Raw genomic sequence first — 26,402 nt, 5'->3', positions numbered from 1 at the left:
CGAGGATGTTTTCTCTCGCCTTGGGCAGCCCGGGACGGGGGGCCCGGCACCCCGGAAATGACTCTGCCGCCCCGTCCCCCCCGGGCGGACGGCTCCGGGGGCTCGGGGATATAAAGCATCGCGGCGCAGCCCTGGATCCCTGAGCTGGGCGTGCTGGAAGCAGGCAGGATGCGACGCGGCGGCAGCTTGGCGCTGGGGCTGCTCTGCTGGCTGGTGGCCGAGGTGGCCTCCTACACGCCCTGGGACTTCTCCTGGGGGGCGCGGGGAGACCCCTCCGCCTGGTCCTGGGGGGCCGAGTCCCACTCGCGGGCCGTGCCCGGCTCGCAGCCCGTGACGGTGCAGTGCCAGGAGGCGCAGCTGGTGGTGACGGTGCACAGGGACCTCTTCGGCACCGGGCGCCTCATCAACGTGGCCGACCTGACGCTGGGCCCGGCGGCATGCAAGCACTCCTCGCTCAACGCCGCCCACAACACCGTCACCTTTGCCGCCGGCCTCCACGAGTGCGGCAGCGTCGTGCAGGTGAGACCCGCTCCCACCCCCTGCCCTGGATGAGCGGCAGGGGCGAGGGGGTGTCGTGCCCATAAAGGAGATTTTTTTTTCCCCCAAAGCCGCTTTGTGCTTCTACCTGGACAACCCCCCATGGCACAAAGCCCCTAGCTCAGCATTTTACCCTTTTATTTGTGGTTTCTGGTGGGAATAGGATGGTTCTGGGCTGTGTGGGGGGTGGTGGGGAGGTCTTGGTGGTCTCGCTGCCAGCTTTGCAGCCTTTCCCTGCCCAGGTGACGCCGGACGCCCTCATCTACCGCACGCTCATCAACTACGACCCCAGCCCTGCCAGCAACCCCGTCATCATCCGCACCAACCCCGCCGTCATCCCCATCGAGTGCCACTACCCCAGGTAAGGGCTCCATGTCCTTGCCACCCCCCTTTAACCCCCTCGGTCTGCGGCTGCGTCCTGACACCGTCCCTTGCCAGGAGGGAGAACGTGAGCAGCAACGCCATCCGGCCCACCTGGGCTCCCTTCAGCTCCACCTTGTCGGCCGAGGAGAGGCTGGTGTTCTCCCTGCGCCTCATGAACGGTAGGTGGGATGTACCAGAGGGTATTCACCACCCAGTACAGCAAAGCCCTGGTCCCAGTTGCCCAACTGGGGCAGCCAACACACCCAAATCCAGCACGGGTGCTGCTCCCCGGGGCGTCACCTCTGCGGTTCCATCTCTTGTCCCTTGGGGACACCCCCATTGTCACTGCTCTGCCTTGCAGAGGACTGGAGCGCAGAGAGGCCCTTCACCGGCTTCCAGCTGGGCGACATCCTCAACATCCAGGCGGAGGTCAGCACCGAGAGCCACGTGCCCCTGCGGCTCTTCGTGGACAGCTGCGTGGCTGCCCTGAGCCCCGACGGCGACTCCTCGCCCCACTACGCCATCATCGACTTCAACGGGTGAGCCCCCGGTGAGCGCTGTGCTTCGGGGGGGGGGGCTTTGGGACGCTGACACCCCCCGTCCTGTGTCCAGGTGCCTGGTGGACGGGAGGCTGGATGACACCAGCTCTGCCTTCATAACCCCGCGGCCGCAGGAGGACATGCTGCGGTTCAGGATCGATGTGTTCAGGTTCGCGGGGGACACCAGGAACCTGGTAAGGCTGCGTGCGTGTCCCCAAAGCCCAGCCTGAGCCAGGCTGTGTCCTCGTGGGCACTGTGGCCCCAGAGAGAGGTGCCCAGCTCTTCCCCTGCCTCCCCCCAGATCTACATCACCTGCCACCTGAAGGTGACGCCAGCAGACCAAGCCCCAGACCCCCAGAACAAGGCTTGTTCCTTCAACAAAGCCAGAAACACGTGAGTAGCTGTGGCAAAGACCCCAGGGTGTTTTTATGGACCCAAACAGGGTCAGCAGCCAAGCCATCTGAGCACAGGACACCGATCCTCTCTGGGTTTGGGTGGGATGGACGAGGAGGCACCAGGTGCTGGGACATCCAACCCAAGCTCCACCCCTGTGGTGGCCCTGGGTTTGGCAATGCTCCGGGGGTTCCTCTGGGCACAAAACCTCCAGAGAGGGGTGGGTGCTGGGGGTCCCCACCCAGGTAACAGTGCTCCTGCCCTGCTCCAGCTGGGTGCCGGTGGAAGGCACCCGGGACATCTGCAGCTGCTGTGAGACAGGCAACTGTGAGCCCCCCGCGCTCTCCCGGAGGCTCAACCCCCTGGAGCGATGGCCCGGCCGCCGCTTCCGTCGGGATGCACCTGAGGGTAAGGTCCTGGGGCGGGTGGGGACGTGTGGGATGGGGTGAGCCCAGCTCATGGTTCTGTCCTGCCCAGGGAAAGAGATTGAAGCTGACGTGGTCATCGGCCCCGTGCTGCTCTCGGCGGACCCAGGAGCCATTGGAGAGCAGCAGGAGGGAGGGGATGGTAAGTGCCAAACAGCCAGGGCCCCGCAGTTCTGCCCCGGTGCCGTGCTCTAACGACTTGCTTGCATTTTGCAGGTGCAGCAGTGACGGTGCCCGGCGCGGGGACGGGGCTGGTGTGCGTGGCCGTGGCCGTGGCGTTGGCTGGGGTCGCCGTGGCCGTGGGCATCGCGCGGAGGGGCTGTGCCCGCGGATCTGCCGCTGTGTGAGCGCGGGGCGAGCCCTCAATAAAGCCTGCAAAGGACGAGCTGTGCCCGTGCTGCTCCCTGCGCCGCCGCGCCGGGGGGGGGGCTGCCGGAGCCCCAGCTGCGGGGCTGCCTCCATCCTCGGGGCTGGGGGCGGCACCAGGAGAGGACCCCCCCCTGCCGCCAGCAGTGGGGCCTCGGCCCGGGCTGCAGCCGCCGGGGCTCGGTGCCCGCTCTGGAGCTCCTGGGGGCGGCGCTGGGGCCGTGGCCGGGTGGTGCCGGGGTGGTCCCGGGTTGGCCCTGGCCGAATCCCGGCTCCTCGGGGGCGCCGCCGCCGCGCGGGGGGCGCCGGCCGGAGGGGGCGGGGCTGGAGCTTGGCCACGCCCATCTTCTCCCGCCCTCAGTCCCCACTCAGGTCCGACCCTCACTACTCTCCCCATAGTCTCGTGGGCGGGGCGGAACGGGGAGCGCTGCGCCGGGATTGGGCGCATCTCGAGAAGCCCAGGGTCGCGATTGGCTGCGGCGCGGAGCCGGGCGTGGCCAGGGGCTTAAGAGGGCGCGGGGGCGATGGCGTTACCCGGGCTCGGAGCCCAGCTCGGGTCTGTGCGTCGGGTGCGGAGCCCTTGGGGCCCTGGCGGCGGCCTCTTGGGGGCTGGGAAGGGGAGGCTGAGCGCGGCGGTCTCGGACGCTGAAAGCCGGTTGGGGGCTGCTGCATCTCCCAAAAACCCAAGTGCTGCTTTTGTCAGAGCTTGACAGCAGGGGCTGAGTCCCTTGATTCTGAGACCCCCAGAAAGGCTGAGTGCTGCTGCCTGGGGCTGGGAAACTGACTGAGGTGGCTAGGGGTGTGAGGAGCAGGGCCCATGAGCCCTCACCAGAGGCAGGGATCCAGTCGCATGTGTCCTGGAAGTGCAGGAGGACAGTGTGCACCAGGCTGAAGTTGATGTATGAGGTAGTGAAAGAAGAAAGCTGAACAGAAAAGGAAAAGCCCCGTTTTGCCCATAGACTCTTTACTCAATGCTGGTACACAGCCATGAGGCCACACCTCGAGTGGAATGTTCAGCTTTGGGCCCCTCACTACAAGAAGGACATTGAGGCCCTGGAGCGTGTCCAGAGAAGGGCTACAAACCTGGTGAAGAGCCTGGGACACAAGTCCTGAGGTTTAGTCTGCAGAAGAGGAGGCTCAGGGGAGGCCTCATTGCTCTCTGCAAGTGCCTGAAAGGAAGGTGTGGGGAGCTGGGGGTCGACCTCTTTCACAGGTAGCTAGTAATAGGGCCGGAGGGAATGCCTTCAAGTTGCACCAGGGGAGGTTTAGGTTGGAAATTAGGAGACATTTCTTCTCAGAAAGAGCAGTCAGGCATTGGGACAGGTTGCCCAGGGAGGTGGTGGAGTCACCGTTCCTGGGGGTGTTCAAGGAGAGGTTGGACGTGGTGCTTAGGGACATGGCTCAGTGGGTGATGGTGGTGGTAGGAGGATAGTTGGACCAGATGATCCTGGAGGTCTTTTCCAACCTTTAGTATTCTATTATTCTAATTAATTAATGAACCAGTCAATAACCACAGTGTACAGTATGACAGTTAATATCGATATTCAAGTTCTGACAGCGACTGATTTATGGCCTTGTCAAATCCAGCTGCCATCAGCCAGTGCTGAAAGGACAGCCCGGCAGCGTCCCGGGGGGTGCGGGGCAGGGGCCGAGGGAGGGCAGTCCGAGCTGCCCGGCCGTGCCCGACCTCCTGCTCTCAGTCCTCACTCATGTCTGCTCCCACGGGGCCCTGCCGCCGTGCTGGGGACACCCGGTCTTGGGGCCAGCTGGCCCCGAGCACAGCTGCTGCCGCTGCCGGTCCCTGTGGCTGCGTCGCAGTCCCCGGCTGCTGCCCCAGCCGTGCCCCTCGCCCCGGGGTGACAGCTTCAGCCCCGTCCCCGCGCCGCAGCTCTGCGCTGCAGGGGAGGGCTGCTCCAGATATTCCCAGCGCTGGCTGACAGCCGCGGTTTCATCCCCGAATCTACGTTTTCACCTCTTGCTGCGTGTTTCATCCCGGACCTACCTTTTCAGCTCATACACCGTGGTTCGTTTTCAGCTCTGTCTCAGCTCGGCACGCTCCATGCGCCTGATGCTCCTCCGGCTTCTCACAGCTCCGGCTCGTTACAGCTCGTGCCCTGCCCCCAGCCCTCCCGACCGCCTGCTGCGGGTCCCGCTTCCGCCCCCGCCCCCGCGGTGTCCCCGAGCCCCGCCCCGCCGCGGAGCCCCGGGGCTGGGGGCGCGCGAGAGGCTTTGGAGAGGCCCCGCCCGAGCAACGCGGCCCCGCCCCTCAATCGCCGCGTTCCCGCCGCGCCGGACCTCCCGCCCCCAGTCCCCACTCAGGTCCGACCCTCACTACTCCCCGGCAGCCCCGTGGGCGGGGCGGAACGGGGAGCGCTGAGCCAGGATTGGGCGCACCTCGAGAAGCCCAGGGTCGCTATTGGCTGCGGGGCCGCGCGGGGTGAGGCCAGGGCCTTAAGAGCGCGGGGAGGGGGTCGGTGCTGCCGGGGCTTGGAGCCCAGTGTAGGGCTGGGCGTTGGGGACGGAGCCCTTCGGGCCCGGGCGGCGGCCTCTCGGGGCTGGGAAGGGGAAGCTGAGCGCGGCGGCCTTGGGGGCTGAAAGCCGGCTGGGGGCTGCTGCATCTCAGGAAAAGTACCAAGCGCTGCTTTCGTCAGAGCTTGACAGCAGGGGCTGAGTCCCGCGTTTCTGAGAGCCGTAAAAGGGCTGAGTGTACAGTGCCGTTACATAGCTTGCAACAGTTGCCAATTAATTAACCAATCAATACTTGCACAGAGTACAACTATGACAGTTAATAGCAATACTCAAGTTATGACAGCGATTGATTTATGGCCTTGTCAAAACCATCCAGAGCTGACTGGAGCTGCCTGAAGGCTGAGCATCTCTGCTCCTGAGCGGCCAGCAGCTGGTGCTGAGATGGAGAGCTGGGACTGAAAAGAGATAGAGTGTCAATCAGCTGGAGCTGAAACACAGGACACAAGTTGAAAATAAATAAATAAAGATCCAGGGAGATGAAGAAACACAGGGCGCAGGGTTATATATTTATATAATGGCATGACCTGAAATCACAGATCACAAAATGAGAATAACAGCCCAAGGCACAAGCTAAGCAGAGGATGTGAACCAAAGACCACACACTGGTGGTGAAACCCAGTGCATGAGGGACAAAACCCTAATTAAACAAGTATCAGTCAATATTTATACAATGGTGTAATGAAAATACACGTCATGCACTGAGAACAGAGATCCAGGGGCGAAACACAGTGCTCAAGCTGAAATGGTCGTGTTGGCAGTGAAACCCAGTGCATGGGCAGGGGAACTATTAAAAAAAATCAATTCCTTTATAGAGTGGTATGACCCAGAAAAAAGGATACAAACTGAAAATAAGGATGTAGGGAGAAAAAACGTAGCACAATCCAAATGCCACGAGAAAAAAAAAAAAAAAAAAAAAAAAAATCATCCTCTGTTGTGAAGCTCTGACAACAGCAGCACTTTGGCTTTTTAGTAAACACTACAGCCCCTGCTCCTGCCCCCCCTCCGCCCAGCCGGCTTTCAGGCCCCGGGACCGCCGCTCTCAGCCTCCCTAACGCAAGCCCCAAGAGGGCGCCGCCCAACCACACAGCCCCCAGCTGAGCTCTGAGCCAACCCCCCCCGCTTCCCCCCGCGCGCACTTAAGCCCCTGGCCACGCCCGGCTCCGCGCCGCAGCCAATCGCGACCCTGGGCTTCTCGAGGTGCGCCCAATCCCGACGCAGCGCTTCCCATTCCGCCCCGCCCACGAGACTATGGGGGGGGGAGAGTAGTGAGGGTCGGACCTGAGTGGGGACTGAGGGCGGGAGGTCGGGAGCAGCGGGAACGCGGCGAAGGAAGGGCGGGAGCCGAGGGGGGCGGGGCCGGGAGCAGAGGGGCGGGGCCAATACCCAGCCCCGCCCCCGCCGGCCGGAGCCCCCCGCGCCCCGCGCGGCTGCGGCGCCCCCCCCGGGACCCGGCCGGGGCCACCCCGGGACCACCGCGGCACCACCCGGCCGCGGCCCCAGCGCCGCCCCCAGGAGCCCCAGAGCGGGCACCGAGCCCCGGCGGCTGCAGCCCGGGCCGGGGCCCCACTGCTGGTGGCGGGGGGGAGGGCTCCTCTCCCGGTGCCGCCCCCAGCTGCGAGGCTGGGACTCGCCGTCCCCTCCCTCCCGCTGCCCGGTTCCGCCGAGCGCAGCGCGGGGCCGGAGCGGTTCCGGGTCGCGGAGGCGGAGCCGGAGGGAGGCGCCCGGCGGCGACATGGTGGGGCCGGGGCCGGGCGGCGGGGAGCGGGGCGGGCGGGCCGGGAGCCGCGCTTTCCCCGTGAGGGCTCGGGGCCGCGGCGGGGCTCTCATAGCCGTTTTCCCCCGCAGCGGTTCCGGTTCTGCGGGGACCTGGACTGCCCCGACTGGGTGCTGGCCGAGATCAGCGTCCTGGCCAAAATCGTTAAGTGTCCGCGCCCCCCTTCTCCGCCCCCCCCGGCCCCGGAGCCGGGCTCGGCTGCCGTTTGGGGGGCGCTGACCCGTCCTTGTCCCCCCCCCAGTCCTCCGTGAAGCTGAAGCTGATCTGCGCCCAGGTGCTGCGGGAGCTACTGGGAGAGGCCATCGACGTGAGTGCCCAGCTGCCCCGGGGATGTGGCGATCCACTGCCACCCCACCGGGGACCACAGAATCTCTCCAAGCCTTTGCCTTAGTCATAATTTTACAGCACAGCGCAGAGTTATAGTGCTAACGGAATCAAAGCATCACTTTGTTTATAACTAGTGCGTGCTCTCATCTCCCACAGTATGAGAAGATCCTGAAGCTGACGTCAGATGCCAAGCTGGGTGAGCCCTGCTCCTCTGCTGCTGCCGAGGGCCCCGTGCTCCCCACCTGGAGTCCTGCAGGAGGTGGCACCTCCCAGAGGGGGTCTGGCCACCGTCGGGCTGAATCCTCTCCTCCCCGCAGAGTCCGGCGATGTGAAAGCCACGATCGCCGTCCTTGACTTTATCTTCTCCAGCGCAGCCAAGCACAACGTAGATGGCGAGTCCCTGTCCAGCGAGCTGCAGCAGCTGGGGCTGCCCAAAGGTGGGACACGGGGTGGGCATCAGGGGCGGCCCCGCAGCTGAGCTGGCAGCACCGGGCGCTGCCTCCGCTGTGCTGTCCTGCAGTGAGCAGCGCAGGATGGGGCTGTCCTCGCCCTCTTGTCCTTTCTGTGCCACATCCCCCTCACGCTGTCTGCCCCTGGGGTCTCTTCCAAGTGTTCAGGCCATGTCCTGTTGCCGCACGCCTGGGGTTTGGCTGCAGCAGGGCTGGAGCTGGCATCAGTGGGTGCTTTTTGTGTGTGTGTTGTTTGTTTTCTTGGGCAGAACACGCCACGGGGTTGTGCCGGTCCTACGAGGAGAAACAGAGCTCCCTGCAGGAGAGCCTGAGGGCCTGCAGCCTGCGATGTGAGTGCAGCTCTTGGTGCCCCCCGTACATCTGCCCCACGATTTTAGGGGCAGGGGAGAGGGACTGGTCAGGGTCTCTCCCTCTTGAGGATGCATCTGGGTTATTTTTTGGTGTTTGGGTTATTTGGGGGGTGACTGCAGGGTGCGGGGGGGGAGGCTCTGACCCTGCCCTCCCGCTGCAGTGAGCCAGCTGGACTCGGTCTCGTGGCGGGTGGACTACACGCTGAGCTCCAGCGAGCTGCGGGACGTGGGCGAGCCCCTGGTGCACCTGCTGCTCCGCACGCGGGACCGGGGTGGCAGCGTGGCGGCTGTCCCCATGGCTGTGTCCGCGGACAAGTTCCGGGTGCTGCTGTCAGGTAGGCCCGGGGGTGCAGGCGGGGTGCTGCGGGCAGAGCCCCTGCTTCACACCGCAGCCCCGCCGCCCCCTCCTTCTCCCGCAGAGCTGAAACAGGCCCAGGCGCTGATGAAGACCCTGCTGTGAGCCCGGGAGGATTCTGCCGCTGCCCTCACACCCACCAAGCCCCGGCCGCCCCCTGCGGGGCCGGGGACAGTCCCCAATAAAGGCGCCGGAGCCGAGCCCGAGCTGTGCCCGCCCCTTGAGCCCGGGGAGGCCGCGGGGCCTGCGGGACCTCCAGGCCTCGCAGCGCCGTCGCCATGGCAACGCGGGGGCAAAAGGACTACAACTCCCGGCGTGCCGCGGGGCACGCCGCAGCCAATGGGGAGCGAGCGGCACGCGTCGCTATGGCAACGGGGCGGGAGGGTGGGAAGTCCCGCTCTATGTGGCGTGTGGCCAATGGGGGGCGTGTCGCTAGGCAACGGGGAGGGGAGCCCCGCCCCGGGGGGGCGTGTCGCTAGGCAACGGGGAGGGGAGCCCCGCCCTGGGGGCGTGTCGCTAGGCAACGGGTCAGGAGAGGCCCGGTCGCGGCCCTGTCGCCGTGTCGCGATGCCCGAGGGCCCGGAGCTGGCCCTGGCCGGGCGCTACATCAACGCGGCGTGCGGCGGGCTGGTGTTCTGCGGCGGGGCCGAGCGCTCGGCCGTGGGCCGCGGCCCGGAGGTGCCGTTCCGCAGCGAGGCCTACCGCCTGGGCGCCTCCGCCCGCGGCAAGGAGCTGCGGCTGCTCCTGGAGCCGCTGGGCCCCGGCCTCCCGCAGGCCCTCGTCTTCCGCTTCGGCATGTCCGGGGGGTTCCGGCTGCGCCCCGCCGCCTCGCCGCCCCGCCACGCGCACCTGCGCTTCCTCACCCGCGAGAGCCCCCCGCGCGCCCTCTGCTTCGTCGATGCCCGCCGCTTCGGCTCGTGGCGGCTGGGCGACGCCTGGCAGCCCGGCCGCGGGCCCTGCGTGCTGTCCGAGTACCAGGCCTTCAGGTGGGGGCTCGGCACCGCGCGGAGGGCTGGGGGGGAGGGAGGCGAGGGAAGGGGTGCAGGGAGGGGATGGGGCGGTGTCCGTGCCCCTCACGGGCAGCGCCGTGGCACGTTGAGGTGCTGCTGTGGCTGTGCTGCGCTCGCCGCTTCCATACCTGACACGGCAGTGGCAGGGAGCCCTTCCCGCGGCTCCTCCCTGCGCCTTCTGGCAGCTCCCATGGCTCTGCTCGCTGCCTCGATCCCTGTCTCTGAAGCCCCAGGCTGGAGGAGCAGCAGCACGCAGGGTTGGGCTGAATCCACTGCCTGCCCCGGCACTCCCTTGTGTGGGGGGATACGGGGTGCCTGTGCTGGGGATCCTCTTCCCTGCGCTCACAAGAGTGGTCAGGCATTGGGACGGGCTGTCCAGGGAGGTGGTGGAGTCACCGTCCCTGGGGGTGTTCAAGGAAAGGTTGGACGGGGTGCTTGGGGACATGGGTTAGTGGGTGACATTGGTGGTAGGGGGGTGGTTGGACCAGGTGAGCTTGGAGGGCTTTTCCAACCTTAATGGTTCTCGGATTCTTCACCTTGCTGCTTTGCCCCTTACTTGAGCACAATTTTGGCTGCTTTGTGGAGGCTGTATGCAGGGCTCCTGCCCTTGGTGGCAGTAACACGGCTGTGTCCAAGTGCACCAGCCTGGTACTCATGCTCTGTCGCAGGGAGAATGTGCTGAAGAACTTGGACGACAAGGCTTTTGACAAGCCCATCTGTGAGGCCCTCTTGAACCAGAAGTACTTCAATGGGATCGGCAACTACCTCCGTGCTGAGATCCTGTACAGGTGAGGTGCATTTTGTAATGAGGCTTTTCACTGAGCTGAAACCACACCACGTCCAGCCTCTTCCAAGGCCCAACCTGAATGCCTTTGCCTATCGTGCTAAGCCATGTCAGAAACGGGAGGTCAGGCTTGTGACAGGTGGACTCTCTCAGGTTGAAGATCCCTCCCTTTGAAAAGGCTCGGACGGTGCTGGAAGCCCTGAAGCATCAGGAGCAGGCGAGGAGGAAAAAGGTGGGGAATAGATGGGAACACACGGTGCTTTCACAGCTCGGCATCACTCCACTCTGCCGGGCTCAGTCCTGGGAGCCTCTTGCCTTCCGTGCAGGGAGCTGGTCTGAGCTGAGAAACATCACTGAGTGGGGTTTGGGCTCAGCAGTGTGGCCAAAAAGGGGGCTCAGGTTCCTTCTAGACCCTGGCTCAGCTGGGTGTGAAACTCTGGTCCTGCTTTGTGCTCAGCTGGGCGCGCAAAGCTCTGCTTCAGCTCCGCTGTCGTGGCGCAGGGTTCAGGCCGGTTTCAGTTCACGTTTGGCTCCCCGCTCCGATGGGGCAGAACCCCCACCGCGTTCACACAGCCCACCTCTGCCCGCACCGCTGTCAGGAGGTGTTTGCTTTTTGGGGACAGCGTGGACAGGTTTGGGGGTGTAGTCGCTGTAGTCACTGAACCCTTTCTGCTGCCTGACAACCCCTGAGCCCTTTCCCATCCTGACAGCTGGCATTTTCCCTTCACAACTAGAATTCTTGCTGCCTGGGAGCTCTCCCAGCCAGCTTGTTGTCTCTTGCCACAAACCCCCGTCCGAGCACGCCTGCCCCTCCAGTGGAGCAGCAAATATGCGCAGCCGTTCCGTAACCTCACGTGGCCGTGCCACCGAGCTGTGGCAGCTCTCTGGCCACGTGCCTCCGTGCTGCACTCGAGCTCAGCTGCGCCCGTGCCTTCAGGGAGCCTCTTGTGTATTTGGTCAAGGGAGTAAAGAGGGTAAAGAGGAAGGGGCAAGGGAAACAAACACAAGCTTAAAACCTCGGGGGAAGGCTGCAGTGGAGCCCGTGCTGTGGGGCTACTCCAATCTCATGACTTTAGGGGAGAGGGGGGTGGCTGCTTTAAGCCTGAAACAAACAAACAAAACAAACAAAACATGACCTGAGGGTTGTTTTCACAAACTGCTGGTACTCCTGTGTGCTGCCCCAATTTCCTGTCCTGTGGGGGGAGTTTGGTAGCTCCTCCTCATGGGGGCCAGGGGAGATGGGTATTTGGGGGGTGAAGAGACCCCCAGGGAGGCAGCTGGCAGGTGACTTCCCTTCTCCACCCCTGCAGAATTCTTCCCTGACGCTGAGTAAGAAGTTGAAGCTGAAGCGGGATAACCCAGATCTGCTGGAGCTGTGCCACACGGTGCCCATGGAGGTCGTGGCAGCGGGTGAGGCTGGGAGCTGGGGGATGGGGACGGCTGGCATGGGCTGGGGACAGCTGGCAGGGCCTGAGCTGGGCTCTGGCAGGGTAGAGCTCCCTCCCCAGCTCTGTTTCTCTGCCCCTTTTCCTCTCTCCCTTCCCAGAGAAAAACCTCCTTGACCCAGACCACGCAGACAACCACACCGCCTTCAAGAACTGGCTGCAGTGTTACGGGGTGCCTGGCATGAGCTCCCTGCGCGACCACAACGGCAGGACCATCTGGTTCCAGGTGGGTTTGGGGCCTCTGCCCGGGGCTGGGTGCCCCTACCACCCCCCCCAGGGGGACACCAGCTCGGTTGCTGCTTCTCGAGACCCCCAAGCGTGGTGCTGTGGCACTGGGACGCTCCCTTTCCAGCAGCCCGCTGTGCTGGTGGTACCTGGGGAGCGATGGCACCCCGGTCACCGCTCTGTCACCTTCCTTGCAGGGCGAGCCTGGCCCCATGGCCCCCAGAGGTGAGTGCCCTCTGCTCCCCGTGGGACCCGCTCCTGCTCTGGGAGGGCTGGAGCACGGGGAGGAGGAAGAGAACCACTCACAGGCCCTTCTGGGGAGGCAACTGCTGCAGTTGTTGGGGCACTCATGCCTGTGGCAGAGGGGGATGCAGCCTGCCATGCCCCTGGCTTCCTGCCAGTACCCGCAGGGTGCCTTTCCAGGCCTGCAGCTACATCCTGTCCTCACCTGAGGGTGGTGGGAGGGGAGAGGGAGCCCCCCTGAGTCCTTCCTACAGCCCCCGTCGCCTGGGTGCCTCCTTCCCCCTCACCCCAGCCCCAACCCCATCCTCTCACGCAGGTCAGAAGTCCCGCAAGAAGCGCGCTGGCCCAAAGGCAGACCCTGACGCTCCGACTGCTGAGGTACGAGGCTTTGGGGTTGGCGTGGCTCCTGCTGGGACCAGAGGTTGTCCTGGGTCCTCAGGCTGCTCCCACAGGCACCGTGGGGCTCGTCCTGGGAGTTCCTGGCCAGGCAGCAGGCCGGGTGGTGCAGGAACCCTCCTGTTCCTCTAACACGTGCACGTTGCTGCTGCTGAGCCTTGGCTCTGTTCGCCCAGGTCACCACCCGTGCCTCCAAACGGCGCTCTAGGCGTGCAGAGAACCCCACAACGTCAGCCGTGAAGAAGGAGGAAGAGGAGGAAGCAGTGCCGGACCCGCCGAGGAAGGGCCGTGCCCGTGCGAGGAGGGCAGCAGCTGCTGTTCCGGCCTCCTCTGAGCCCGAGGCTCCAGTCAAAGCAACAAGACGCCGGGCGTCTGCACGCAAGGGCGCAGGTGAGGCAGTGCTTCCGTGAGTTCTGGACTAGCACAAGCGTGTGAGCAGCGTGGCATGGTGACCGAGGGCAGGAGAGGAGCCGGCGGGGCCCTGGGGCACCAACCCTTCTCTTCCCCTTGTTTCCCTCCCCACCTTCCAGGCGCAGCCCCCGCAGTGTGAGCTCCGCAAGCTGCCTTCCTCCCAGCTCCTCCTCCTCCAGCACGGCGCTGCCTGGGCCCCGGGGACGCTTTCAGGCACAGCCCTTGCAGCCTCAGGGCTGGGGGCAGGCTGCGTGCCTCCCCTTACGGTTTTTAATCGTGTTCTCTAAAACCTCACGGGTCTGGCTTGGGTTTCGGGAGCAGTTCTTCAGGAGCACAGAGCGAGGTCTTCGGGTGCTGTGTCGCTCTGCCTCTTCCCTCTGCCTAACGGTGCCTTTCCTCATCCTTGTCTGACTGCTCCCTGGATCACTGAGACGGCCGTTTTTAGCTGCTTAATAAAAGTATTTTGTGCAGAAGTCAGCGTGCCTGCCTTTCTGTGCTGGTACCAGCCCCTCCCTGCAATGGGCTGGAGCAGGCTCTGTCCCCACTCCCCAAACCCCCAAAATAAAGGTAAGTGCTGCCCCCCCCATCCCAGGAGGGAGATCCCAGGGTAGGAGACACTACAAGAGAAGTGAAGGCATCTGGAAGTAAGGTAAGAGGCGGACACTTATTTTTTACATAATTCTCTTATTTTGGAGAACAACTGTAGCGTTTTTACACTTGCTCCCACCTTGCAGCTGGGTGCTGCTTTGGTCTGGAAAGGACAAAGGCTGCAACATGGGGTCAGCACTGAAAGCTGCTGCTCCCCAAGCCCCCTGGTGAGGCAGGGGGCAGCTTTACTCCTCCTCTCCTGAGGAAATTGATTGTTCTCTTTTCCTGAGCTGGGTGGGGGCAGCAAGGAGGGAAGACTGCTCTTCCCTGGAACCACTCTTGGGAAATCTCACGGGCCTGGGGGCAGTGAAAACGCCCGGTCCTTGTTCCTTCCCAGCCCAGGGAGAGGGCACAGGGGGCCAGGCTCAGTTCCAGGGGGAGAAGGAGCACTCCTGGCAGCCTTGGGCTGTGAGTTGAGCTCCCAGCATTGGTCCAGGTTGCTGTGGCACAAAAAGATGTGACTGAGGGCCTCACTGCCTCAGAACCAGGAGGATGGAGAGCACCTGGAAGGGCGTGAAGGACAGCCTCATGCCCTGCTGCTCCAGCGCCAGGTGCTCCTTGGCAAGCGGCTGCTCCAGGAGGTCGCAGCTGGGGAAGAAGGCAGCTGGTGAAGCTAAAGCCAACAATCCGCCCGTGCCCAGCCCTCCAGCAGGACTTACAGCATTGCCTCCTTAACAGGGAGGGAGCTCTGCAGCCAGGTGACAGCCGTGCTGCCGTGCGCCTCGTACAGCCGCACCACCACCGCGTCGGGCCTGTCCTCAGCCTTCGGGGACACAGCGCAGAAAAGGAGCTCAGCCCAAGGGGACAGGAACCTCGGGGGACAGCCAGACACAAGCAGTCACGGCTGAGCTGCTCTGACATGCAAATGAGGGGGGTCCTGACGCAGGGATGAACCATGCAGAACAACCGCAGCTTAACCAGGTTGGGTAAAAAAGCGTCCCCTCCGCCTCCCCACTGTGTCCCAGGGGACTCGCCTGCTTGACAGTCTCCAGAACAACGGCAGGTGAGCTCACGGAAAAGGCACTCCAGGCTGGGCACTGGGCACGGCTGGCTGGGACCGCGTGCAGGGGGAAATTCAGGTTGTAAGCGCACCGGATCACACCCGCATCCTGGAAGGAACCTGCAGCACCAAAACCTCGGATCAGCCTCTCTGCACGTGCAGACGGGACAGCCTGCGTGCCCCCTGAGGCTGGCTGGGGCACCCTCTGCCACCACTCACCCTGGTGAGGCAGCACGGCGTACGTGAACCGGTGCTGCGTGATATCGGCGCTGGCATCGGGGGACTTGGGTGCTCTCAGCCTGAGGGAAGAGGCGGGTGAGACTGGGTGAGACGGGCATCGCTGCAGCACCCTCTGGGAGCCCAGTCCTGTTCCTCTGCCACACAGCCCGGAGCACCACAACAAGACAGCTGCCTCCCCCTTCTTTACGCTACTCTGAGACCAGGCCCAGAGGTGGAAGATGATTTCTGCTGATTTCTGGCAAGGGACTGTGGACAAGGTGTCCCAGAAACTAAAACCAACCTCTGAAGGGTTGGTTTCCCATGGTTTTTATGGTTTCCCACGAAATTTGCAGCTCAAACTGAAACACACAGAGTTTCTGAGCTTTGCATGCATATGGAACATCACCATTCCTTCCCCCTCCTTTAAGCCTCCCTTAGGGGTGTTTTTTGGCCAGCAACAGAAAAATTACTTGCTGCAAATCTGATCTGATCGCTAAGAAATTACCTATGAGCACAAGGAATTACATTCTCATAGTCAATTTGAGTTAAGTCAGCCAAAAGCTTTCAGAAGACAGCCACTTTGGCTAATCCCAAACTCTCCCTGCTTACTATGATCGTTCAGGACCAGGCCTTGATTTGAAAGGGACACCTCAGAAGTCAAAGTGGCCACTGCAGCTCCGCCACCACCCCGGCCCCACTCACAGCGAGAGGCTGAGGACGTTCCCGCGTGCCGACGCGCCGTACTTGCTGTCATTCAGCACTGCCACCCCAAAGCCGTGCTCGGAGAGATCCATCCACTTGTGAGCCCACACCTGCAGGAGGCACCAGGGGACGTATCTGTCACACGAAGCTGCTGCCTGGGAGGAAAAGCAGCCCCCACGGGACCTCGCACCAGATAAACCTCTCCTCTCACCTCGAATCGGGCCCAGTCCCACGACGTGTTCCAGTGCGTTGGCCGCTGCACGTGCCCAAACTGGATCTCATAGGTGGCGTTTGTGCTCCGGACCTGCACAGGGAACTCCACCTTCAGGAACTTGTGGGATTCGTTCCACTCGACCTAAACGCAATAGAAGGGCAGCGTCAGAGGGGTCTGGCAGGCAGAGAGCGCACTCATCTGTCCCCAACGCAGAGCAGCCAGCTCCCACCCAGGCTGGTCCAGGACCAGGAACCGTACAACAGCCCTGGAGCCTGAAAATGGTGAAGTGGAATCTGAAAATGGGTAAAGTGATGCTCTTGATTCCATTCCGTCCCACGGGGGACCTAATGCAGGGGAGGACAGGCAACAGGAGGCTCCAGAGGAGGAAATGAGGGGAAACGTAATTCTGAAGCATGGTTCAGCTTCCCAGGGCCCTGCCTGCACGCTACCCGTCCCTAACACAGCAGCTAATGGCCACACCTGGGTCAGGAAGCGGATGTACGGGCATGTGGCATCCAGGACGATCTCCTGGGTTAAGGTGCTGCTTTTCCCAACCCGCAGAGAGAAGCTGGCACTTCCCCGCAGGCCCCCTGCCAGGGTGATTTCCAGAGGCTTCAGCAGCGTTGTCACTGGCTTCCTAGAGAAAGGGGTAAAGCAGAGCTGGTCCTGGCATGGAAGATCCAGGATCCCAAATCATGTACTCGCTTCTCCAGGGTGAATGCCCAGAAACAGGAGAGCTGTTGAGATTTTGTTACAGCTAAGACTGACAGCGAGGCAAGAAACTCAAAGCAAAGTCAGAATCCGAGTGCTGCATGCCCTGCTCCTCTACCTGGTTTCCAGGTGGTAATCCATCACATCCCAGGCATCCCAGTACAGGGGAACATCATCAAAGAGAGCAAACTGGTTGGCACGGCAGCCATCTGCAACTGCCTCCCTGGAACAGAGAAACAGCAACTTAAAATGTGGCAGTTGTGAAGGGTTTACACAGAGCAAAAAGCCCAAGGCAAGTTTTAGGAGCCTACTTCCAGGCACCAGGTGAGAGACAGACCTCTCAGAGTGTGCCAGACGAAGAGAAGTCAGGCGGCCCATCGCATCCAGGCAGACTGCAATCACCCCGTTCTCCATGGTAATGGAGCCATCCTCCTGGGGGGAAAGGACAAGCAGAGCCATGACTCCATGGGGCGAGGCGGACACCAGGTCCCCAGTTGTAAGTCTAATATGCTGGCTTTCTGCACACTGGATTCCCTGGATTTCTCCCCAGTCAGCCTCTGATGCAGGCACCCCAACCCGAGGAACAGCAGAGCTGTGCTCACCTGCTTCACCACTGTCACAGGCTGCGGGGGTGGCAACGGCTCCCTCACTATCGTGTAGCCCATGCTGGGGGCTGTCACCAGAGCTGGAAAGGAAAGAGGCTCTGCTTCAACATCCTCAGACCCGCGCCCTTTTAAGAAGTTCTGCTACAAAAGCTCCCTGAGTTAGACAAACCTAAAACCTCTGCTCCGGCTGGCCCAGTCCTGGAGATCACCTCGGTCCGTTCCCAGGGCAAAGTGTTCAGCACGAGGGTGCCCTCGGCATGCCCGGGCTGGGGCTGCAGCAGGTCCCCACATAAGGACTGCACAGCCTCCTCCTGCAGCCGAGCACCAGCCCTGCGGATCTCTGAGGGGAAAAAAGTAAAAAAATAATTAAAAAAAGGCCTGAATTCAGCCCAGGCAGGTAGTTTCTCCTATCTGGTGCTCCTGTGCAATTTACACATACTTTGGCTACTTCCAAGCTACAATTACTAATTGTTCTTAATATTAATGACTATTATCTATTAAGCAATTAAAGTTTACAATTATTAACTTTGTTATTACAAGGCTACGAGGAGCTATGCCAGTTCAGCTGGAAAATTGCCGAGCTGTAAGAAAGGAAGCTGTTGTAACCACCCATGGGCAGGAAGGACCGATTCAGCTCCCACCTTTGCTGGGGTCTCTCCTGGCGTGCAAACAGTGTGCAAAAACTCAGTAATCAGCACCTTTTGGTAATTCCCCAGCCGAATTAGCACAATTACTGGCACGTGACTGTCCTGCACAGGTTCAACCTACAGTGCCAGGCAGTCCAAGACTGAAACCTCTGCAGCAGGCAAGAGGCAGTGTGTTCCAAGAGTGTTGTGTCCACCTAGCCCAAATCCCCGCTCACCTGCGTAGTATTGCAGGGCATCCTCAACCACGAGCTGGATACAGCTGCCTGGCAGCACATCGTGGAACTGGTTGAGCAGCAGTAACCTAAAACAGAAAAGAGGAACGATGTGAAAAGGCTCTGTGGAGATCAGATGACTTGCTGGAGCTTTCCAAGCCCTGCTTGCAAGATGGACAAACCTACTAACTGTTCTCTGTGCCTCCATTAGCAAGTAATTGGGAGAACAAGATTTTTTGCATAGCACCCTTTAAATCCCTTTGTGTTAGGACTTGTCAGCTGTCATCTTAGCAAACCACAGCCATGGGGAGTAAGAGCTATTTTTTTAAAATCCCTTGGGGCTACCACATATATTGTTGCACAACCTCAGACGAGCCAAAACTGGCCAAGGATAAGCTTAGGTTGGAAATGAAGCTTCCAGCCAGGAGAGCAGGAAGAGCTTAGAGCAACCAGTGGCTTTGGAGCGAGGGTTTGAGATTCCAGCAGGAGAAGCAAGGCGCTGTGACACTCCAGGTGGAGCCCCGATCAGTGTCTGAAGGAGCAGTGTGCGTGCAGCAGTCAGTGCTCGTGTGTGCCCCCACCTCCAGAGCCGCTGCAGCTGGCTGGCAGGATACTGGAACGAGCTGTTCTGCACCAGAGCCAAGGCGCTGAGAACTTCCACGTCGTGGAGTATTTGCTCGCACTCCCGATTCCCCTTCTTTATCTAGTGCCAACCAACAAGAGAAGGAAGATCCTTAGGAACTCTGGAGCTACAAGGGGATTGCTAACACCAGCAGCAAAAAGCCCAGCTCCATGCAAGAAAGCTGGTTACTCGGAGGTAACACCAGTGGGATTTTTTCCACAGGTCACCCTGGCTTTCAGCCCTACAACTCCCAGCACAGGGCACAGCTTATCGCCACGCCAGGCTCCTCCTGCCTGTTCCCTCCCTACTCCTCTTCACCCCACCTCTGCAATTATCAGGGCCCCGCTAAAGTACGGGACAAGGCAGTTATTGACCAACGGGGCCCTGGCTTCCTTCTTCCTCCTGGAAGAAAGTGATTCAAGACTAACAGTCAGATGTGGCTTGCGGAGTCCTGGCTACGATGTGGCTCCCACAGTCAAGACCTAAAGGGAACCCTGGAACTGCCTGCTGAGTGGCCAAGAGACCTGCGAACAGCTTCGGTCCCTGGGGGAAGCCTGCTGCCCCGTCCCGCAGTCACCTGCGCCTGGGTGGTGTACGTGCCGTTGTGCAGCTCGAGGAAGAGCTCTCCCACCCACGTGCACAGCTGCGACGACTCCTTCTCCAGGACAGAGAAAAGCCGGTCGGGAGTGGACATCTGAACCCTGGGGGAGCGATGTACAAACAGCGACGGGTCAGGAGGGAAGCGCACGAGCTGCTAGTGCTGTATCCTCACCAGAAAAGGTGAGGGACCCAGAAGTGAGGCTTCAGAAACCCCAAATGATCTCTAAGGGATGGCTCTTGGCTGGCTGAAGACAGAGGTATAAAGCACCACAGCACAGTGGAAGCAAAGGAAACCTTCAGCTCAGAAATACCCCAAACTACAAACTGCAGGCAGGGCCAGCGGAGTGGTGAGGGGTTCTGCTGAGGGGCAGCAGCTGGCCTATACCCTGCCTTGTTGCCAGATGAATTTTCCCCAAATAAAGCTCGGCAGAGCTTTGAGCCACATGTTGTGGACACAGCTGCTTTGGTAGAAGCAGTAGGACCCTCTGGAGGCCGTGACAAGAGCTCTGTGCCTGCGCAAGACAAGGAAGGGAGCTCTCTTCTTACCGCGGCAGCCCATCTGTGTCACGCATCCTCTTCATCCTGTCCAGCATCTTCTGCGTGGGGCCCCCTCCTCCGTCTCCAAAGCCAAAGAGCACAGCGCTGTGGTTCACACGTCCTTTGTCCTTGTTGTTCTTCACTGTTTTCAGCATCTAGAAGGAATTTTGCACAGCTACACTCCCCTGGTACGCAGCCCCAGCTCCCATAGCTCCACACAAGAGAGCTAGGCCAGCCTTTGGGGTGCAAAGTCCAGCCTTGGCCTTCTTCCCCACCCAAAACCACAGGAATCAGGCACGGACACATCTCAGAGGCAGGCAACTGACTGCCAGCCACCCTAAAATCCTTCGTCCAGCAATCCCGTTCCCTTCCCAGGCAGTGCCCTCCCCCAGGAGCCTCAGATCTGGTCCCACGAGGCTGGCATTGCACTTCACGTGCAGGTTTGGCAACCCCGCTCACCTCCTCCACTCGCCCAAGCATCCCATAGGAGTCACCAGGGGGGAAATGGGTCAGGACTCGGGAACCATCGATGCCTTCCCAGAAAAAGGTGTGATGCTGCAGGGGAAACAAGAAGCGTGGTGTCTCTAACAGCCTCCTCGTACCACAACGTACAAACACAGCCCGTCATCCCCAGGAGTTCCCAAAAAGAAATCTGTGCTTGTGTCAGCAAGCCATTAACTAACCCCTTGCTCAGCATCTCAAGGCTCCCAAACTGATCTCCCCCACAAATGTGTGAACAGAGAGCACGTTTCAACCCCCTCACCGCAGAACTCGTGAACTGGAAGCCCACACAGACAGGTCACAGCTGCCTGTCTGGGGGCTTGTGAGGAGCAAAAAAAAAACAACACCTGGAGGCAGCAGTTATTTGCAGCCAAGCTGTGTCCCCCTCTCCCCTAAAGCCCGGCTGGACACTGCCACCATCACAAACCGGTCACAACTTTGAGCTTTTGGGAGAAAAACCTGCATCAGCTGAGCTGAACGACTGGCCATGAAAGAAGGGGGTGAAGCCTGCAGCCAGACTCCAGCACAGCTCACCGGGAAGGCGTTCACCAGGTTCCAGCTGAGCTTCTGCGTGAGGAACCGCCCGATCCCACAGCCACGCATCAGCTGGGGCAGCTGGGCCGAGTACCCAAACGTGTCCGGGAGCCAGAACTGGGAGCAGAGGAAAAGAAAGACAGGAGTCACACACACCGCAGCCTGAGCTCGGTCGGGGTGTCCTGGCAGGAAGGCCCCAAGCCCTTCTTGCACAAAGGACACCAAGTCCTAACCCTGTGCTACCTGGCAGGATATGCTGGGGACTGGATATTCACTCATCACAGCTTTAGCTGCCAAAAGCAGACCTACGTGAGGCACCCAGAGGTGCTCTCGGGAAGGGAAACCGTAGAGAAACCCCCGAGCACAGCAAGAGGTGGAAGGAGACAGCGTGCAAGGAAGGCGTGCAAGAAAAGAGCAAGTACCTCCGAGCAGATCCGGCCAAACTGCTCCCGGAAGAACCGCTGGCCCTGGAGGAACTGCCGCACCATGGCCTCCCCGCTGGGCAGGTTCCCGTCCTGGGGGCAAAGCACATCACGTGAACCGAGCCAGGCACGGGGAGAGGGCTCTTGGGGGCATCCCCATTCCCACCCGCTGTCACCCTGCCCAGGGAGGATCTGGACACGGCTCAGCACTGCAAAAGGGAAACAACCCAAGGCAGTGCAAAGCAGGGGCTGGGCAGCAGCCCTGAGGGCTTCTAGGTGGAGCAAGGCTCTGCTGCATCCCCCTCTGTCTGCGCAGCGAGGAGATGTGCCCTCTGAGCAGCTCAGAGAGCAGTTACATGGAGCTTTGAAACCTTGAGGAGGGTGAAGGGAAGAACAGAGCTCAGCCAGCACATAGCAAGGCTCCCTTCTCAGGTAACGAAGCAATTTGGGAGAGGGATGGTATTTTCACAAGGCCAGACACCACGCACAGAGTCTCACGACTGACCAGACAGGGGCAGCAAAGGCCCTGCTGTGCCCTGTCCCAGCGCCAGGCCGCAGAGGGATGGCACGGGAAGGGCACACTGAGCCAGGCTCCCCACGCTTCTCACCATTTCCACCCAGGTGCCGCCGACAGGAATGAAGCGTCCCTTTGCCACGTAGTCCTGAATCTGGGCGTAGAGCCCCGGGTACCAGCTCCGCACCCACTCGAACTGCTGCGCCTGCCAGAGCACAGAGGACAGCCTTGGCTCCCACCGCGCCTCCACACAGGATGCTGCTGGTCATCCCTCCTCTTGTCTGGAGTCACGCTGGAGAAGGAGCATGCCACAAGCAGAAGAAAAGCTCCTCAGAGAGCTTGGCAACAACCCCCAGCACTGCCCAGAGCAAACCCCCTTCCTGACCCAAACATTTTGGAGGGAGAGGACTCACCTGGGAGCAGACAAAGGTGAACTCGGGGTTGCTCTCCATCAGGCGGATAACCGTGACCCAGCTCCGAGCACATTTGCGGATGGTCTCCTCGTATGGCCACAGCCAGGCTGCAGGGACAGAGACGCAGCCGCAGCGCGGTTATCGCTCGGCACAATGCCCACCTACCGGGGGGAGGCAGGCTCCTCTGGGAACAGGGCTGTGCTGCCCTTCAAGGATCAGGCAGGGAAAATGCTGAGACCGAAGCCCCCTCCAGGGACTGAAAGCTGAAGGCTGAAGTCCGACAGGCAGAAGAGGGTGGTCTGTCACCCATCCCGCAGCAGGGGGCACAGCAAGCCAGCCACGTGCCCGATCTGACCGGCTGCGTGGCAGCGCAGAGCCCCCTCCCTTCCCTCAGGGTTTGCTGCCTGAAGCTCGGGGGCAGCCAGCAGAGAGGGCACGCCGTGCTGCTCTCACCGGAGTCGATGTGGCAGTGCCCCATGGCGTGGATGGTGTGCTGGCTCTCGCCGTTCCCCTGGCTGAAGATGGCCGCCGCCAGGTCGCGGGCAGCGGGGAAGGTGGCCGGGTCGGTAACGTCGCACACGTTGACCATCTGGTTGGCAGCGTACAGCGCCTGGAAGCTCCGCTGGTTTTCCTCCCCAAGGAGCTGGGGTTGGGAGGAGGACAGCTTGACTCTGAGCTCAGGACAGCTTTCTGCACCCACACTAGCCGCGGGGAGAACCTCCTGCCTCCTTCCAGCACCTGATGCTGCCAGTGGTGCCAGGCAAACACCACGTCCCTGCTTCACAGACACAGCCTGTTGTCTGTGCACGCGTCCTTCTAAAGCTGGGTTACACGTACACCAAGGACAGAGTGCTCTGGTCAAACAGATCCAGTTTTGGAACAGGAGATGGGTGAAACAACCACCTGTGGCTTCTCCCCGTTTGGTTTTCTCCTGCTCTAGACAACGTCAATTATGCTAAAGCAGCAGGAGCAAATACTTGTTGCTCCAGAGCCTCCTGGTGGGAGGACAAGTCTTGGAACAGCAGCAGGGGATAAAACGAAGGGAGCTGTAGAAGGAGGTGGGAAGGATGACAGAACGGGTGCACAGACCTGGGCCATGTCCAGCAGTATTTCCAGATCCACCAGCAGTTCATAGACATCCCTGTTGAAGACGACGAGCTCAGCCTTGCTCACGGTGAACCTCCTGTCGGGGTCCGGGGGGGCAATCATGGTGCCCTTGCCAGCCCCGAAGAGACCGTTGCAGGCCAGCTCCACATACAGCGTCACGCTGCGGACACAGGGACGAAGCCGTCAGGGCGCAGACCACGAGCACGCAGCTGGGGAAGCCCGGTCCCACCCCACAGCAGGACCAGCCCAACCCCAACTCCTGGCAGACCCGCTGGATGCCCCGACGCAGGTTTGGGGGTCTCGTGGCTTCAAGGAAGTCTGAGATCCCCCAGCAGGAGGGGGTTCGGCCAGGCTGACTCCTCACCTGTGGGGCTCCGACTCCTTCAGGCAGCTTGTCAGGATGTAGCTGGTCTTCTCACCTTCCTTAGTCAACCCCTGCAGCGAAAGGCAGCACGTTTAACCCCTAAGTCCACGACAGCAGGCTTCACAGCGCAGCTGGACGGACAGGGTCTGGTCCCATGTTCTGTAGGACCCTGCTTCCCCACAGAACAGCTGACATGGAAACTGCAGGAGCAGAGCTGACCTCTGCTAGTCCTGACAAGAATCTGACCCGTTATTCTTGTTGGCACAAGAATTGTGCCCGTTATTCTTGTTGGCACAGCTCAGGCCCGGAGCTTGCCTACCTGTCTTGCAAGACATCTGATAATGCCTAGGCAAGGGGTTTCCAGCTGGGACTACTTTGCAGACCAGAATTTTAACTCCTGTCAAGGAGTCAACCCCTAGGAAACGCTCAAACACACCAGCCGCAGACTTGACTTTTGGGACTGAACTTCAGAAACAGCTCCCAGACTCTTTGTGGCCCACCACAAGGCACAGCAGGTGAACCACGAGCGTCACCCTCTCTCCCACGCCCCGTACCAGCTCCTACACAAACACTGCCCCTCTCTGCACGGCAGCTTCTCACCTAATTACCTATATTACAGAGTTTACTTCTTGAGGCCGAACAACCCCACAACTACACATCTGTATGTTTTTCCTCACAATGTCCAGGCCTCCAGTTGTTCTTGTCCATGTGTTATTTCCCTGCCACAACACCTGCAGGCACTACTCCAGAGCGCGTAACAAACAGGAGGGGGTTTCTGCTATCCTGTTAGAGAGGGGCGAGGGAGGTAACTGCTCTGCACGTCCCTGATCCGCACCCCCTTACCTGTACAGGCTGGGCATCTCGCCACACCATGCCTTCCCCATCGCTCTCCCAAACAAAGTGCACTTCCCGCCCTGCCCACGCCGGGGGGATGCTCAGCTCCACCTTAAACCAGCACGTCTCCCACCTGGAAGACAGCATGCAGCAACCTCACCCCACTGCTAGGACTGTCCCCGAGGGAAGCCGCTTGTCCTCAGAGCCTCTGTTGAAGAAGCACAGCGGGGGCACCGCACCAGTTTGGTGTGTCAGAGTAACGATGCTGCCTGGCCCCACGTTTAACCACCTTTGATTTAAGCAGCACACAGCATCTGCACGGTCCTGTGCCATTTCGCTGCACTTCCCCTTCCCAGCGAGCTGCCAGCCTGACCGAGGTTTAACCAAGCAACCTACCTCGTGGTGCTTGCCGTCAGGCAGCGCTAAGGGCTGGGTATCTGGCAGCCAGCGGAGAGCCGAGCTGCGCGGGGTGATGCTCTCCTCCCAGCTGGCAGACGCAGCCGTGGGGCTGCCCAGCAGCCCAAAAGCCAATAAAACCAGAAGGCACTGGGACATGTATAATGCCTGAGGCAGGACAGGTTGGAGCTGCGGCCCTTCTTACCGCGATTCTTAGTTCCTTTGGCAGGCTGTGACCTCCCGTTACAAACAGGGGCACCCCCATGGCAGGGGCACCCCGTTGCCTCTGCCGAGGCTCCCAGGCAGCCCTGCAGCACCCGGCAGGCAGGGGAACGGCCCCGGGTATTTGTCAGCTTGCCACTGGTAGCTCAGAGGCCCTGGTACTCACGTGGGCCCGAAGGAGTCCCCGACGGCCGCGGGCCCGAACGGCTGCCGGACAGCCTCGCTGTAGGGGACGCGCAGCGGGCTCTGGAAGCAGGAGAGCGCCGCGGGCGGGCAGCTGGCCCCGTACAGCCTGCAGGGGACACGGACAGGGCACGGCTACAGGGACGGCCCGGCGGGGGGCCGGCCGAGCACCCCGCACCCCCCGCACCGCCCCCAGCCCGCCTCCCCCCTCAGCCCGGGGCCGCCCCCGGCTCCCCTCAGCCGCTTGAGGGGGAACGTGAGGGGAGCGGGTGGGGGCGCACAGAGCAGGCCGCGGTCTCTCCCCTCAGCCCCCCGCGGGGCCCAGCGCGGCGGCGGCGGCCCGGGGAGCCCCTGCCCGGCGCCCACCTGCCCCGCAGGTTGCAGTCGGTGAAGTAGGCGGCGGACACGAACTTCTCGACGCGCTCCAGCGCCGTCCGCCGGTGCTTCAACATGGCGCCCGCCGCCATGCCGGGGGCCGCGCCGCCACTGCGCATGCGCCACCCGCGCCCCCTCCTCCTCCTCTCCCCCCCCCCCCGGCCGGTGTAATTAAGCAATTAACCGGCTGTAATTAACCGGGAGGGGGCGGCGAGGCCCGCAGCCTCGCCTCCAGGCCCCTCGGGGTCCCCCTTAAAGGAAGAAGGGGCTGTAGGCACGGCTGAGCCCTGATGTTTTAATGGACGTGCCGCGCTGCAGTCACGCTCACAGTAGATGGAGGAGAACCACACAAACAAACAGTAACGCCAAATAAAAATAAAACCTTTTTTTTTTTTCCAGTTACGGTACAGGCTGGGGCCTTCCCACCATTGCTGGGCACCGTGCAGGAGCAGGCTGCTGGGGCACCCCCAACGCTGTGCCCATGTTACAGCTGGGGAAGGAAAAGGCCCCCAGCACCCCACGCCCGCCTCCAGCCCCCCTGAGCTCTTCCCTCCTGGGCTCTTCCCTCTCTTTTTCCCCCTTTTTCCCTCGCTGCAGGAGGTTCCTGCTCGCCACCACAGCCAGATCTGCCTTCTGCACAGCACCTGCACATGAGTTCAACCCCCCGGGGCCCTGCACAGACCCCTCTGCTCCTCAGCCACGAAGGCTCCCCCCCAGGCCTGCCCCCCCTCGGCACACAGCCGCTGCCCCAGCTCTGCCCGCCAGCTCCAAAACCCCTGCCAGAGGTTAAAGCAGCAGCAAAACCCCGCTCCAAAACACCAGAGACAAATTGGGCGTGCTTAGAGCCTGGTTCGTGCAAGGAGAACTGCCTCCTGTGA

At 61.6% G+C, this 26,402-nt stretch overlaps 4 protein-coding genes across 8 annotated transcripts; 3 read left to right on the top strand and 1 right to left on the bottom strand.

The window, feature by feature from the left end:
* On the top strand, positions 1-2,636 carry LOC118172432 (zona pellucida sperm-binding protein 3). The gene is made up of 9 exons (XM_035336337.1): positions 1-519; positions 780-898; positions 976-1,079; positions 1,262-1,439; positions 1,513-1,633; positions 1,741-1,832; positions 2,104-2,240; positions 2,310-2,399; positions 2,474-2,636. The coding sequence occupies exons 1-9, from the start codon at positions 169-171 to the stop codon at positions 2,602-2,604; spliced, it is 1,323 nt and encodes a 440-aa protein (XP_035192228.1). The 5' UTR covers positions 1-168; the 3' UTR covers positions 2,605-2,636.
* Positions 2,637-6,752: 4,116 nt separating this feature from the next.
* On the top strand, positions 6,753-8,582 carry COMMD4 (COMM domain containing 4). Its single transcript, XM_035335740.1, has 8 exons — positions 6,753-6,887; positions 6,998-7,069; positions 7,168-7,233; positions 7,410-7,449; positions 7,571-7,690; positions 7,972-8,052; positions 8,235-8,408; positions 8,493-8,582. Exons 1-8 carry the CDS (start codon positions 6,885-6,887, stop codon positions 8,531-8,533), a joined length of 597 nt encoding a protein of 198 aa, XP_035191631.1. The 5' UTR covers positions 6,753-6,884; the 3' UTR covers positions 8,534-8,582.
* A 334-nt stretch (positions 8,583-8,916) lies between these two features.
* Positions 8,917-13,415, top strand: NEIL1 (nei like DNA glycosylase 1). Of its 2 annotated transcripts, XM_035335738.1 has the most exons (9): positions 8,919-9,414; positions 10,107-10,226; positions 10,376-10,454; positions 11,533-11,632; positions 11,769-11,893; positions 12,090-12,117; positions 12,452-12,513; positions 12,708-12,921; positions 13,062-13,415. In XM_035335738.1, the coding sequence occupies exons 1-9, from the start codon at positions 8,996-8,998 to the stop codon at positions 13,079-13,081; spliced, it is 1,167 nt and encodes a 388-aa protein (XP_035191629.1). In that variant the 5' UTR covers positions 8,919-8,995; the 3' UTR covers positions 13,082-13,415. The 2 variants fall into 2 exon arrangements, with proteins under 2 accessions (XP_035191630.1, XP_035191629.1); XM_035335739.1 differs by lacking the exons at positions 12,090-12,117; positions 13,062-13,415 and having other exon boundaries at positions 8,917-9,414; positions 12,708-12,915.
* Positions 13,416-13,609: 194 nt separating this feature from the next.
* On the bottom strand, positions 13,610-25,655 carry MAN2C1 (mannosidase alpha class 2C member 1). Of its 4 annotated transcripts, none has more exons than XM_035335734.1 (27): positions 25,516-25,655; positions 25,133-25,258; positions 24,358-24,481; positions 23,515-23,585; positions 23,133-23,310; positions 22,497-22,686; positions 22,044-22,150; positions 21,725-21,835; positions 21,117-21,308; positions 20,695-20,811; positions 20,119-20,214; positions 19,669-19,814; positions 19,100-19,223; positions 18,482-18,603; positions 17,904-17,989; positions 17,211-17,381; positions 17,039-17,121; positions 16,774-16,868; positions 16,555-16,659; positions 16,206-16,362; positions 15,723-15,866; positions 15,512-15,621; positions 14,810-14,889; positions 14,565-14,710; positions 14,250-14,353; positions 13,981-14,178; positions 13,610-13,941 (listed from the first exon to the last, which is right to left on the bottom strand). In XM_035335734.1, exons 1-26 carry the CDS (start codon positions 25,641-25,643, stop codon positions 14,061-14,063), a joined length of 3,231 nt encoding a protein of 1,076 aa, XP_035191625.1. In that variant the 5' UTR covers positions 25,644-25,655; the 3' UTR covers positions 13,610-13,941; positions 13,981-14,060. The 4 variants fall into 4 exon arrangements, with proteins under 4 accessions (XP_035191625.1, XP_035191626.1, XP_035191627.1 ...); XM_035335735.1 differs by having other exon boundaries at positions 21,117-21,209; XM_035335736.1 differs by lacking the exon at positions 25,133-25,258.
* Positions 25,656-26,402: the final 747 nt, after the last annotated feature.

The sequence above is a fragment of the Oxyura jamaicensis genome, chromosome 10 (assembly GCF_011077185.1).
Source record: "Oxyura jamaicensis isolate SHBP4307 breed ruddy duck chromosome 10, BPBGC_Ojam_1.0, whole genome shotgun sequence".
Classification (NCBI taxonomy): Eukaryota; Metazoa; Chordata; class Aves; order Anseriformes; family Anatidae; genus Oxyura; species Oxyura jamaicensis.
The sequence above is the reverse complement of the archived record's forward strand: the minus strand, read 5'-3'. Positions and strand labels throughout refer to the sequence as shown.